Source organism: Capricornis sumatraensis, chromosome 4 (genome assembly GCF_032405125.1).
Source record: "Capricornis sumatraensis isolate serow.1 chromosome 4, serow.2, whole genome shotgun sequence".
Lineage (NCBI taxonomy): Eukaryota > Metazoa > Chordata > Mammalia > Artiodactyla > Bovidae > Capricornis > Capricornis sumatraensis.
The window spans coordinates 113,657,409-113,672,281 of NC_091072.1; the positions used below are offsets into that span (position 1 = coordinate 113,657,409).

The 14,873-nt window shown below is 38.4% G+C and overlaps 1 protein-coding gene across 1 annotated transcript in view; it reads left to right on the forward strand.

The window, feature by feature from the left end:
• Positions 1–14,873, forward strand: part of POLR3B (RNA polymerase III subunit B) — a 115,274-nt gene that overhangs the window by 57,246 nt on the left and 43,155 nt on the right. Inside the window, exons 17-19 of the mRNA XM_068970372.1 lie at positions 997–1,071; positions 1,627–1,725; positions 8,839–8,966. Coding sequence (XP_068826473.1) covers positions 997–1,071; positions 1,627–1,725; positions 8,839–8,966 — 302 coding nt within the window. The remainder of the gene's footprint in view (positions 1–996; positions 1,072–1,626; positions 1,726–8,838; positions 8,967–14,873) is intronic.

Consider the following 14,873-nt stretch of genomic DNA (forward strand, 5'->3'; position numbering starts at 1 on the left):
AGCTAAAGTGCAGCCCCACCTGGGGCAGGGTGGGGCTCCTGCTTCCCTGGTGAGAGGAGCAGCCAGGACTGCAAGGTGCATCCAGGCATCTTCAGCACCTTGTCTCCCCTTTTGTAATTGTGCCAGTCCTCCTCTTAACTGTCTCCAGGTGCTCCGTAGTCCCGAAGGGCGCGGGGACCTGCGGGTGGGGCGCACAACTGCATGCCGGGTAGTGGCTCCTCTCTGCAAGAACCGCTTGTCCAAATAGCAACAGCCCTTGACGTTCCAAGCCATGCGTCATCCTTTGTGTCGTCGTTTCTCGCACAAGCGGAGCCCTCAGAGGCAGGTTCCCACTGCATTTACAGGTTAATCTATCAGAACGTGTGGAGCGAGGCTCTCTGCCTTACTTAAACCCACGATATCAGTAAAAATCACAAAGTGAGGAAGCTTTATTTTCTGTCAGCTCATACTCACTCTTTGGTTGTACGTAGCTTTAAGTACCCTGCTAGTGTCGTCCAATGAGGTTTATCCTGAAGCAAAAGCACTGTAGACAGCTGACAGTCATCAGACCTTCACTAAAAATGCCACTGTTTTTCTCAGTGACTGGTCTCTCTGACTGCTGACTTCTCCATATTCCCAGTATGAAATCAGAAGACATTTTTGGTATGATGGGTGCATTTACAAAAACATATGATATTTAAGGTATTAAAGTGTGTGTTGTTTTTTTTTTTTGCTAGACTTTATCAGGTATTATTTCACATTGCTTTCTCATTCAGAACCAGATATTTCCAAAGATACTTGGACGAAGTAACCGTGTGTGTAAACATGTACTTGTGCATGGGCTGGTGTATATGAAAGAGAAAATAGGCCCCTGTGCTCTCACACTTGTAAAAAATACCTGGTGTCCTCAAACAATCCAGAAACATGTCTATAGCTTCCCTCACTTCACTATAGTGAATTTATTGGTTTTATTCTTCTGTTGAGCTATTGCTGTCAAGCTGTTCTTTTCTCTTCTAGACCCTATATAATTGTAAAGAAACAGAAACCTGCAGTCACAAATAAACATATGGAAGAGCTGGCTCAGGGGTATAGGTAAGTAGCCAAAAGCAAAACTTCTCAGTCTCCTTAAGACTCATTTATATGACCTAAACGGAAGTAACAGTGTTTGAGCTGAGCTTTTACGAAAAGCATATTTTCAGTTTTAGTCTCTTAATTCCTCTCTACCGAATATAACAACCTGTTAAAAACCTCTTCTCTATGTGAGCTTGCTTGGACATAGTAAAAATGTTTATCAGTTCAGATAATGCAGGTTATAGATTGTTGGTATAAATCAGCACAGATGAAGTAGTAGGAGAAAGTTATGTTAATGTAGATATTGGGTATCTCATCATATAGGACTTTTTAAATCAGAGAAGGTATTTTTAAAAGCAGGACCAGATTAACAAGAATCACAGATTTTTCTACTATTTTGGTGATTTGTGATAACTGTGGTCTAAGAATAACATGTTTCAAGTATCCCAATGTATTGGTACTTTTTGGGAGAGAAGAATGCTTTGAGGCTAAATGAAACACATATCTTCCATTATTGCATATAAAATATGGCAGTAAAATGCTTTTTAAGTGTCCATTTCACCAATATTTTCTCAGGAATTTTGAAGACTTTTTACATGAGAGTCTGGTTGAATACTTAGATGTGAATGAAGAAAATGACTGTAACATCGCACTCTATGAACATACAATTAATAAGTAAGTAGGATCCATAACAGCCATAATTAAAACCTGTTCTGATGCTAGACACAGCCTCCTTTTTTCATTTCATCTTCAGTTCTGTTACACAACAGAACTTCTTAGTAGGAACTGTGAGGAGTATTCTGTTTTATAATGAAGCATAATCCATTGCTTATCCAAAGAGTATCACAGAACTGCTAATAAATAATCTTGAGATTTAGTTATCCTTCCTTTTCGTTTTACACATAGTGTGTATTTCTTAAAAGAAATTGCTTCTCTGACTTCGATTACTGACAAAACTTGAGCTAATGAATCAGGCTATGTAATGGTGTGTTTATCTCTCAGGGTTGATTTTGTCAGTGGATATCTGAATTCCTGTTGTCAGTGCAGAAATTCCCTATGTTGTTTTGCTGTAAAGATATCTCTAGACTTATGTGCAGTATTGACATGAAATGTTAATGTGTCCACAGTGTTTCTTCTAGAACAATGATATTTTTAGAAATATCTGTGTTCCATTTGAAATACATTAAAAGACATTTATATCACTTGCTGTCAGATGCTTGTGGCTAAGGTACCACTTTGGGCTTGCCTGATAGCTTAGTCGGTAAAGAATCTGCCTTCAATACAGAAGACCAGGATTTGATCCCTTGGTCGGAAAGATCCCCTGGAGAAGGAAATGGCAATCCACTCCAGTATTCTTGCCTGAGAAAATCCCATGGACAGAGGAGCCTGGCAAGCTACAGTCCATGGGATTGCAGGAATCAGACGTGACTTAGAAACTAAACCACCAAGATAGTAGTTACCTAAAATGAGAATTTTTGCAGTTATATTGTTAAATGGTTAATACTGCCACCTGATAACTATTTATGTCTTCAATCAGGAAAGTGCTTTTCTGCTTTCTGCTGCCAGATGAAATGTACCATTTTATCTTTGTCTTACTATAATTTAGTAAATAATGCTTTTCAGTCAGTTTTTCATTCTTAAATGTATGCTCTCTCAAAGTACAATTTTTATACCCCTCATTTCAAGATTGACTGAGTGTAAAGGAGAAGTGTTATATGGTGGAGGTGGTTTAGTCACTAAGCCATGTCTGACTCTTGCGATCCCATAGACTGTATCCCACCAGGCTCCTCTGTCCATGAGATATTCCAGGCAAGAATATTGGAGTGGGTTGCCATTTCCTTTTCCAGGGGAATCTTCCTAAACCAGGGATCAAACCCATGTCTCCTACAGGGGCAGGCAGGTTTTTTACCCCTGAGCTGCCAAGGAAGCCTCCATCATGGTTACTCAAGCCCAAACCTCAGTTTCAGCTTTGCCTTCTCTTCTGCCCTGCACCTAACATCTAATCACTTAACACACCATGTGGGCTTTCCAGGTATACTCAGAATTTGAGCTCTCATTCACATACTACCCTATTGGAGGCCACTGCCATTGCTTGTCTGGACCGTTGCAAAAGGCATCTGACTAGGTTTGCACCTGTTCTTACATAGTCTATTCTTCAAGGATCAGAATGCTCTCGTCACTGCTTTTCTCAATCCCCTCCCCCACCACCATCTCCCAGTGGCTTCCGCCCCCCCCCACCTCTGCAGTCGTTGCGGAGGCCTTCACGTTCCTACACGGAATCTGTGCCGCTGTGTCATCTCCTCCCTCACTCTGCTTTGACCACGCTGGCCTCGTCTTCATGTTCCTGCCCCAAGCCCTCTGCCTGAAATGCTCTCACCTACTTGCATGGCTCACTCCTTCACATTCTCCAGGTCTTCACTCAGGCACCACCTTCTCAGCGAGTTTTCCTGACCACCCTATTTAAAGTAGAAACCCTTCCTTGGTCCACCCCATTCACAACTTTATTTTTCTAGTGCTTAAATCTTAAAATCTGTAAAATGCACATTTTATTGATGCATCTGTGTGTTGTCTATCTCCCTCCAGTAGAAGCTTCATGAAGGCAGGGATTTTGTCTCTTTTATTTACTGCTACAAGTTCAGTTCAGTTGCTCAGTCGTGTCCGACTCTTTGTGACTCCATGGACTGCAGCGTGCCAGGCCTCCCTGTCCATCACCAACTCCTGGAGTTTACTCAAACTCATGTCCATTGAGTTGGTGATGCCATCTAACCATTTCATCCTCTGTTGTCCCCTTTCTCCTCCCACCTTCAATATTTCCCAGCATCAGGGTCTTTTCCAATGAGTCAGTTCTTCACATCAGGTGGCCAAAGTATTAAGAGTTTCAGCGTCAGCATCAGTTGGAATATTCATTTGGAATATTCATTCCAATGAATAGTCAGGACTGATTTCCTTTAGGATGGACTGATTGGATCTCCTTGAAGTCCAAAGGACTCTCAAGAGTCTTCTCCAACACCACAGTTCAAAAGCATCAGTTCTTCGGCACTCAGCTTTCTTTATAGTCCAACTCTCACATCCATACATGACTACTAGAAAAACCATAGCTTTGACTAGATGGACTTTGTTGGCAAAGTAATGTCTCTGCTTTTTAATAAGCTGTCTAGTTTGGTCATAACTTTCCTTCCAAGGAGCGAGTGTCTTTTCATTTCATGGCTGCATCACCATCTGCAGTGATTTTGGAGCCCCAAAAAGTAAAGTCTGTCACTGTTTCCACTGTTTCCCCATCTGTTTACCATGAAGTGATAGGACCTAATGCCATGATCTTAGTTTTCTGAATGTTGAGTTTTAGACCAACGTTTTCACTCTCCTCTTTCACTTTCATCAAGAGACTGTTTAGTTCTTCTTTGCTTTCTGCCAGAAGTGTGATATCGTCTACATATGTGAGGTTATTGATATTTCTCCTGGCAATCTTGATTCCAGCTTGTGTTTCATCCAGCCCAGCATTTCTCATGATATATTCTGCATATAAGTTAAATAAGCAGGGTGACAATATACAGCCTTGACATACTCCTTTGCCGATTTAGAACCAGTCTGTTGTTCCATGTCCAGTTCTAACTGTTGCTTCTTGACTTGCATACAGATTTCTTAGGAGGCAGGTAGGTCAGGTGGTCTGGTATTCCTGTCTCTTGAAGAATTTTCCAACAGTTGATTGTGATCCCCACAGTCAAAGGCTTTGGCAGTCAATAAAGCAGAAATAGATGTTTCTCTGAAACTCTCTTGCTTTTTCGATAATCCGATGGATATTGACAATTTAATCTCTGGTTCCTCTGCCTTTTCTAAATCCAGCTTGAACATCTGGAATTTCATGGTTCACATACTGTTGAATCCTGGCTTGGAGAATTTTGAGCATTACTTTGCTAGCTTGTGAGATGAGTGCAGTTGTGCAGTAGTTTGAGCATTCTTTGGCATTGCCTTTCTTTGGGATTGGAATGAAAACGGACCTTTTCCAGTCCTGTGGCCACTGCTGAGTATTCCAAATTTGCTGGCATATTGAATGCAGCACTTTCACAGTATCATCTTTTAGGATTTGAAATAGCTCAACTGGAATTCCATCACCTCTACTAGCTTTGTTCATAGTGATGCTTCCTAAGGCCCACTTAACTTTGCATTCCAGGATGTCTGGCTCTAGGTGAGTGATCACACCATCAAGATTACCTGGGTCGTGAAGCTCTTTTTTGTACAGTTCTTCTGTGTATTCTTGCCACCTCTGTTTAATATCTTCTGCTTCTTTTCTGTCCATACCATTTCTGTCCTTTATTGTGCCCATCTTTGCATGAAAAGTTCGCTTGGTATCTAATTTTCTTGAAGAGATCTCTAGTCTTTCCCATTCTGTTATTTTCCTTTATTTCTTTTCATTGATCCCAGAGGAAGGCTTTCTTATCTCTCCTTGCTATTCTTTGATACTCTGCATTCAAATCTTTTCTTTCCTCCTTTGCCTTTGGCTTCCTCTTCATTTCATAGCTGTAAGGCCTCCTCAGACAACCATTTTGCCTTTTGCATTTCTTTTTCTTGGGGATGGTCTTGATCACTGCCTCCTATACAGTGTCACAAATCTCCCTCTGCAAAGGAAAATGATTATCAGTATCCCCCAACACCAAGTTATGCCATATATCAAATGAATTTTACTTTAAAAATAAGAAAAAAAGTGGTAGTAATTCATACTTAGGATATTTATTAAAATGTAGAAATGCATAAAGTAATTCCCCATTCCACCAAACTCCACCCTCCAGAAGTAGCCAGTGCTAAAGGTTTAATATGTACTCTTCTAGATTTTTTTTTAGATAAATGCAAACATACATGCATGGTTACAGTTATTTTCAGCATCTTGATATTTTTGTGTATGTGTGAAAACAGGTACAAAGTTTATTTTTTTCTTTTTTTTAAATTTAAATTTATTTATTTTAATTGGAGGCTAATTACTTTACAATATTGTATTGCTTTTGCCATACATCAACATGAATCTGCCATGAGTGTCCACGTGTTCCCAATCCTGAACCCTCCCTCCCACCTCCCTCCCCATACCATCCCTCTGGGTCATCCCAGTGCACCAGCCCCAAGCATCCTGTATCCTGCATCGAACCTGGACTGGCGATTCATTTCTTATATGGTATTATACATGTTTCAATGCCATTCTCCCAAATCATCCCACCCTCTTCCTCTCCCACAGAGTCCAAAAGACTGTTCTATACATCTGTGTTTCTTTTGCTGTCTTGCATACAGGGTTATTGTTACCATCTTTCTAAATTCCATATGTATGCGTTAGTATACTGTATTGGTGTTTTTCTTTCTGGCTTGCTTCACTCTGTATAATAGGCTCCAGTTTCATCCACCTCATTAGAACTGATTCAAATGTATTCTTTTTAATGGCTGAGTAATACTCCATCTTGATTTTTTAACTCAACGCTATTAACATTATCATCCTGGATATTTTTCCACATGAATGTATGTGTATATATTTATACATATAAATATTTTAATTGCCTTTGATTATGTTGTCTGTACATAAATACCTTATTTAATTTGTTCCACTATTGATGACAATTTAGGCTATTTCTAATTTTTTCGCTATTGCAAGCAACAGGTCAGTTATTCTTAATTTGAGCTAAATTTAATGCCCTTATGCACGGTGAACAGGAAGTCTCCTATTTCCTGTTTAGGATAGAAGCTTAGAGTGGTTTTAATTTTGAATAATATTGAATGATAAGATGTTACACAAAAACCCAAGTAAATTTTTGGCCAATCCTATAAAATTCCTTTCTGTTTTGTAAAATTCAAATCCAGACTGAAAGTTTGGACTTTCATATAATCTTATATATGTTCTTGTCATGAAAAAAGAGGAAACTCAGATCTTTACCTTCTTCATTTTCAGCTTATCCCAATTTTCACATAAGAAAAAATAAAGTTTTTTGGATTGGTCAAATTGGCCATCATATTAAATATAAACAGAACAGCACCTTTTAACAAACTGTTTCATTCTTGGTTATAAATTTTTTCTATAAGCTGTCTTTCTATCCAAAAAAAACAGAAAGAAAACAAAGCCTAGAGCCATTTTCCTTTCTGCTGACAAAGACCTAAAATGTCTGAGAGGATTGGGGTTCTGCGAGGTCGTGAGGTCAGAATTGTATTCTTCAAAACCAAAGACTGCATAGAAAGCATGCTCTCTAACCAAATGAGGGACAAAATTCAGTACACATTTTTTGAAAAATAAATAGATGGATAACTGGATAAATGGGAGATCTTTGCCATGTACATTGCAACTAATTCTCCATGATGTGTTGGGTTATCTTGGAAATCACTTCTCTTCAGAAGTACTGTAAACTATTGAAATTACAGTTAAGGTTGTGCTTCAGAAACACTCAGGGGAGGGATAGAGGGTCATTGGAGACCACAGGTCCTGGATGTGAGATGTTTCATCAAGACCTAAAAACAGTCTGGCTGCCCTTTCCCATTGAAGTATCTCAGTTGCCTTATCATTTAACATGTAATCATTATTAAAAATATTGAGATAATTTACATTATGTAATGTAATGTCTCATCTGGTGTGTAGTTATACCATATCTCAATTTGGATGCTAAATTTTCATTGGAAATACTTGATCTGATTTCATAACATTTACAATTGAAAAGGTAGATTAATACATTTAAGTGATTACAAGCATAACTAAAAGATTTAAAATAACTGATTAAAAATTCAGCTTCTCAGCTACACTATTCTAACTTTTCAAGTGCTCAACAGCCATGTTTAGCTAGTGGTTACAGTATTGATACCGTGGTGGCTCAGACGGTAAAGAATCTGCCAGCAGTGCAGGAGACCCAGGTTCAATCCTGAGTCAGGAAGATCCCCTGCAGAAGGGCATGGCAGCCCCCTGCAGTATTCTTGCCTGGAGAATTCCATGGTCAGAGGAGCCTGCTGGGGGTACAGTCCATGGGGCCGCAGAGACTCGTAGACGACTGAGTGACTAACACTTTAACTTTTCATTTCAAGTCTTAGTAATTGTTCTTAAAGGGGACATATTCCTCTCTCTAAGATGATAATACAACTTTTTCATTGATATAAGTTAGAAAAGTGGGAGAAAGCAGGCTACTCATCCACAGAGATCTATTTTTTAAATTTTTTAAAAAACTTATTGAAGTATGTTTGTCAGTTGCTCAGTTGTGTCTGATTCTTTGTGACACCATGGACTGTCGCCTGCCAGGCTCCTCTGTCCATGGAATTCTCCAGGCAAGAATACCAGAATGGGTTGCCATTTCCTTCTGCAACTGAAGTATAGTTGATGTACAGTGTTGTGCCATGTAGATATTTTTGATACTGCGTTTCTATGTGCTTAATATAGTAATTTCTTAAAAAGTGTTAGTTATTGTTATTATTAGTTAGTATGTAATAATGTTTTATTTTTTTATATAGGCATTCTATATTGTCTCCCTGTATTGCTTCATATAATAAAGTTGCACATTTTAGTTTCACTGAAAAAAATAATTTGCTTTATTATATTTTATTTATGTATGGATTTTTTCCTATCAACTTTACTAGCATCAAATTTTATTATGAGGTTTTATTATTATATAAATTTATTATATATGTTTTATATATAGATTTTTATATGTATTTATGTAAACTTAAATTTTATTGTCTAGATCCCTCTGGGGCCTGGATAGTAATATTTTTTATATCCTTAAAGAGATATTTATTTTGTACTTGGTGCCTAAGACGTCTGATTCTTAATTAACTTGATAGAGATACCACCCACTTGGAGATTGAACCTTTCACTCTCCTTGGAGTCTGTGCTGGCCTGATCCCGTACCCTCATCACAACCAGTCCCCGAGAAACACATATCAGTGTGCCATGGGGAAACAAGCCATGGGTAAGAATTCCTTCTTGAACTTGGTTCTAAACACTTGGATGAATACTTATATCTTTATTCGTGTTTCACCAGTATTGCATGTTTGGCCGAGTCAGATGTTGCTGACACACCTGCGTGTTACCAAACCCAGGAGGTTGTGGAATTCTGCAGTGCTTGCAAGTTCCCCTGTCATGTCTCAAGCCTAAATAAAAATGGAGAAAACCTCTCTGAACTTGTTCCCTTGGCCAAACAAAAGGATACATAATAACTGTCACAGAATTACAAGGTAGTAAATGTAAAGAGAACAGCCCTATATGAATGTAAGTTATTAACCAGGAGAGCTGGAAGAAAGAGCAGTGAAAACTGGAGGTAGAAGGAGGAGAGTGGAAGGCAATAGGGATAAGAGCTACAGTATTGATTAGGATGTACTTAGTTATTGTCTGGATGACAATCACTGGGCCCGTTATATCCATCTAGTTGCTCCTGTAGCTCCTGAAACATTCGGTGTGTGTCACACAGTTTCCTGAATTTGTGTTTCTTTCTTTCTACTTTTCTTTCCTTTCATTCGTTCATTGATTTTCTTGTCATCCATAACATATATTGAGCATCAAATATAAGCCAGACAGGAGTACTGGAACCTGAAAATACAGAGATGACAGAGTCCTACCCTCAGTGAGTTCACAGTCTAGTAGGAGAGAACAATAAATATACCAGGAATTGGATATAGTCTGATAAATGCTGTGGTAGACTGATAGCTAGCGTCTAAGGGAGTAGGAGCAGAAAGAACACCTAAGGTTAGAGAGTGGGCTGTTTCTGGAGACTAGAACTGAACTGAGTCTTGAGGACTCGAGTATTTCTCACAGATATGAGAATGTAAGCAAGCAGTGTGTGGGGAAGTCTTGGTATATACTTTGATACAGCTGTTCTGTATCGTGTTTGCTATATAGTATGGGCAGAGAGGCATGCTGGAGAGATGCCATATGTGTAGGAGTTTGGATTTTTGTCTTGAAGAGGATTTAGAGGATACTGGCCAAAAAAAAAAAAGTTTTGCTTATAAGCTTTTTTTTTTTTAATATTTTTAAAAACTCATTTAAATCCTAATAAGTTTAATACATTTTCTTTTCATCCGTGTCTATGACATCAATATGACTTGTCATCTCTGATTTAAAGTATGCTACAAGGAGGTTCATAAAGAAACCGTAAAAGGTTTTTGCATTGCCTTTGGGTAACAACTGGAATGCAGTTAGCCTTTCAGTTACTGATAATTAGCTTGACAATTAAGGAATTCTGTTTCTCCTATGGATAAAGAGTATGCATGTCTTTTCGAGTTTTTATATTGCCCTTTGGTTGGCCACAAAGAAATAAGAAGCATGTTGTCCTGCTACCATTTACCTGAATGATGTAATGCCTGGACAGTTGAGAATAATTCCCAGTGGGAAAATCTAAACAGCGGCTCATCAATTTAGAGTTTCCCATTCATCCTCCACAGCAGTGTAGGCTGAGTTCTCGCTTGTGCTTCTGACTTGCTAACAAGTTGAAATATACAGTACTGAATCCTGTGTGTCCTGAAAGGGCTATCACTTCTATTGGGTTTACCAAACCATTTTGTTTCATGATGTGAATCCCAGCTGAAACAATACACCTTTTGTGTAGAACCTTCAGCAGAATTAACGGAAGACTAATCACTTCATCGCGAATGCCACTCTTTAGTGTGTTTGAAGATTGAAACAGAAAGGGCTGTATCTCTCACCACTTGGCAAATCTTTTTATTTTTGTAAATAGGTGACTCGAATGAAAGAAATAATATTTTTATTTTTGTAACTTCTCTTCCTACCAAAAAAGAAAAAAAAAAGCCTTTATTTTGTAGCCCTGAGTACCTAAAACGTTTGGCCAGTTACCACACACAGTTAAGCAGGATCAGTGTGTACAGAAAGCCAATTCAGTGTCTGTAGAGTTCTTTTGTAGTTTTCTGTGTGAAGGTTTTTTTTCTCGTTTTGTTTTGAGTGTCATTTGCAATTCATTGTCTGTGTTTTCTGAGGTTGGTGTATTCAGCTGCTCTGACCCTGGGTCCTGCACATTTAGCTCCTTGGATACAATCCTCTGACGTGACTGCTGACGCTAGGAAGACAAAAGCTGCTGAATATCTTAAGTAATAATAATAATAAAAAAAGCCTTTGTCACTGTTTGTTGTTATAAAACACCTGACTGGAAAGAAAAGCCATGAGATAAAAGTAATATTTAAAGTTGGCACATGAGAAGGCCACCTTGCTCTGTGGGCACTGAAATAGCTGCAGAAGTATTGAGCGAGGTCTATAGGAAAACTGGCAAAAGGAGAGAGGGGAGCAGAGGGAGACCAGAGCAGAGACCCAGGTCTGAAGCAAACCCAGCTCTTGGAGTGGGACTTCTCGGAGTCATTTTAATTCCATGCTGTCTTGACCACTAGTAACTAAAATCACACTATCCCATTTTAGGTATCAGCCATTGCTTAAGACTATATCACAGAGAGATTCTGTGTGGATTTTCTTTTCTTTTTTTTTTTCGGATGAAAAATTATACAGTCACTTTTTGTGATTCCTTATATATCCTCCCAGTTTCTGTGTGGATTTTATAACAAAATATTTTAGTTGCTCTTCATCTATTAGTCCATGTGGAAAGTGAAAGACAGTATCCCAGAATTAATTCACTAAGTACTCTAACTAACCTGGAAGTTGACTATATGCAATTTACCACCAACCCCTCCCATTCAACAGTGAGAAAATAAAAGTCATTTTCTGTCACTATGAAGGAGACCAAGACAGCACAGACCAGAGACACTTGAGAGCCTTACCTTGTGTATAAGACAGGGCTGACTTGAATGCAGCCTGAAACACCAGCAGAGGGTGTTTCTTAAATCTAAGGCTTTATTCGTGAAGTTCAGGGCTCCACACAGCATGTTACTGAGCTACTGGGAGGCCTCCCTGCCATGCCTGTGGTTCTGTTGTGACGTGGTTCAGAGCACGAAGTCAGGTCGGCGTGTGTAGAGGTGGCAGGGTCTTCAGGTCACCCAGTGCTGCAAGTGAAGGCTGTCTGAGGGGGCCGCGTTGTCTGCTCCCCCCGGCACCCGACGCCAAGTTCACATGAGTCACGCTTTCATATCCTGCCCATTTTATTAGTTGGCACGCCTCTAGTGGAACCCTTTCTCCCTTTTAAAAGGACCTTTTGGTCACTGTCAGCTTAATTAATGAATATGCATCACATCCCTCCTTCAGCCCCTGCTGCTTCTCACCGCCCCTTCCTCCTTCAGCTCCAAACTGCTTGGACTGTTTTAAAGTTCGGTGTTAACGCAGCTTCTGTTTTGGTTTTTGTCTGAGTCTGCTCCTAAGTGGGTAGCTCCTTCTTTTGTATCCCGCACTTTACAGTGGGATGGGATGTACTAGAAATGCGCTGGAGGATTTCAAAATACTAGAAACACATCATATACACATAGAAACTCATAAAATGTGGCTTCATTCTACATCTCTTCTCTCATTTTCTGTTTGAATTTTTTTTTAAGACAATTTTTTTTAATCCATTTGGGGATACAAAGTGAAAAGATGTCTTGACCAAATTATCCGTGGTAATTCTCTTTTAGAATTCTGTTGGTTAAAAAAGACATACTCATTTTACCTATTGTAAGTGTAAGCTTGTGTGCAGTTCCTGAGACTAGAATGTTTATAACGAGGAACAGTTCCAAATGTAGGGTTAGAGTTGGAGGTAGAATGAGCAGTCTTGCAGGATGATGAGTATGTATTTTTACTGCTAATATTGTTAATATTAGTCATAATGAATATTGCCACTCATTGAATATCAACTGATTTATGTACATTTCTTCATTTAACATAATAATAATAGTCCTGTCAGATATAATACATACCTGTTTGTTTCTGACAAGGAAACTGAATTCCAGTTTGATTGAGTAACTCTTCAGAGATTACTTTATGTCTTCTATACAGTGATCTTTGTAAAACTTACTAAAATTTTTCTCAGCTAAAACTAACTTCTTTCCTCACTTTTCTGGTTCACCATGGATCATGATGAAGGTAGACTGTAAATTATAAGCTCCCTTGAGGACAGGCACTACGTCTGCTATTTATCACTGTATCTCTGGGGCCTAGCCAGGTGCCAGCTTAGTAGGTACTTTATGTCTCAACAGCAGATGAATCTCTGAGGACATTAAAATTGTTAAGAAATCAGATGCAGATTTTTAAAACTATCTTTGAAACGAAGAACTACGTTGGAGGACTTTACAAGCCAGTACTTAGACTTACCATAAAGCCATAGTAAGGAAGACAGCGTGATGTTGACATAAGGGTAGGCATGTAGATCAGTGGAACAGAATCCAGAAACAGAGCCACACTTTTATGAGCAATTGATTTTTGATGACTATATCAGGGCAATTCAGAGGAAAGAAAAATCTTTTCAACAAAATAAAATATCTGAGTATCTGTATAGAAAAAAATGAATGTCAGCTCCTACCTCATACTGTACAAAAAGTTAATACAAAATGAATCACACCCCTGAATGTAAGAGCTGAAACTGTAAAACTTATAGAAGGAAACTTAAGCAAAAATCTTTGTGACCTCAAATGATGTAAGAGTTCTTAGAACACAAAAAGGACAAACTATAAAAAATGAAAATTTTAGCATATTGGATTTTCTCAAGTTTTATTTCTTCTCTTTGAAGGATGCTGTTAAGAATATGAAAGACAGGGCTTCCCTGGTGGTCCCGTGGTTAAGACTTAGCACTTCCACTGCAGGGAGCATGGGTTCAGTCCCTGGCGGGAATGAAGATCCTGCATGCTGCTAGGTGTGACCAGAAATATATATATATATATATATATATATATATGAAAGACAGCATTAAGCCACAGAATGGATGGAAGTGTTTTCAGTATATCTGACAGAGGATTTGTGTCCAGAATACATACAAAGAACTCTTGGGTAATAAGACAACTCAATTAGAAGATGGGGGCCAGGGGAAAACTCAGACATTTCTCAAAGAGTAATAGGAATAACCAATACGCTCATGAAGATATGTTCAACATTATTAGTCATCAGGTAAATGTAAATTTCTGTAAGATGTGACTGCACACTCATTAGAACGATGTAGATGAAAAAGATTTGACATTTGTGAAACAGCCAAAATGCTCACACATTGCTGGTGAAAATGTAAAACAGTAAAATCACTTTGGAAAACGCTAAAATTATTCTATAAAGTTAATTGTACTCTCAGCAAACAACACAGAAACTCCACTCCTGTGTATTTATCCAAGAGAAATGAGTAACAAAGATGTGTGCATCAATGTTCATAACAACTGTATTCACAGTAGCCCCAAACTGAAACATCTCAAATATCCATCAGCAGGTGAATGGATAGACAAAATGTATATTCTTATGATGGAATAGTACTCAGCAATAAAAAGAATGAATTCTGTTACACACAGACATGTGGATGCGTCTCAGAATCGTGCTAAATGAAAGAAGCAACTCAGAGAGTACACTTACTATATGATTTCATTTATATATGAAATTCTAGAAAATGCAAATTGAAACTGTACTGATAAACAGATCTTTGGTTGCCTGAGGCCAGGGACAGGATCATCTGGAAGTACTGGAAATGTTCTGGATCTTAATTGTGGTAGTGGTTTCACAGATTCATGTATCTGTCAGAACTCATCAACTTGTACACTTTAAATGGGTGAAATTTATTATAATTCCATAATATATACAATTAAATAAAAAGAGCTTGGGCGAAGGAAGATGGAAAAATTAGTTAAATATATACTTTATTTTTCTCAATATACCTTTTCTAAATTGTGTTCATCCTTTTTTTCCTTTTATCTTAAAAGGCATTTTCACTGTTTTAGCCTACATGTACATACCATGTTATGCCAATTTGTGACTTCTTAAG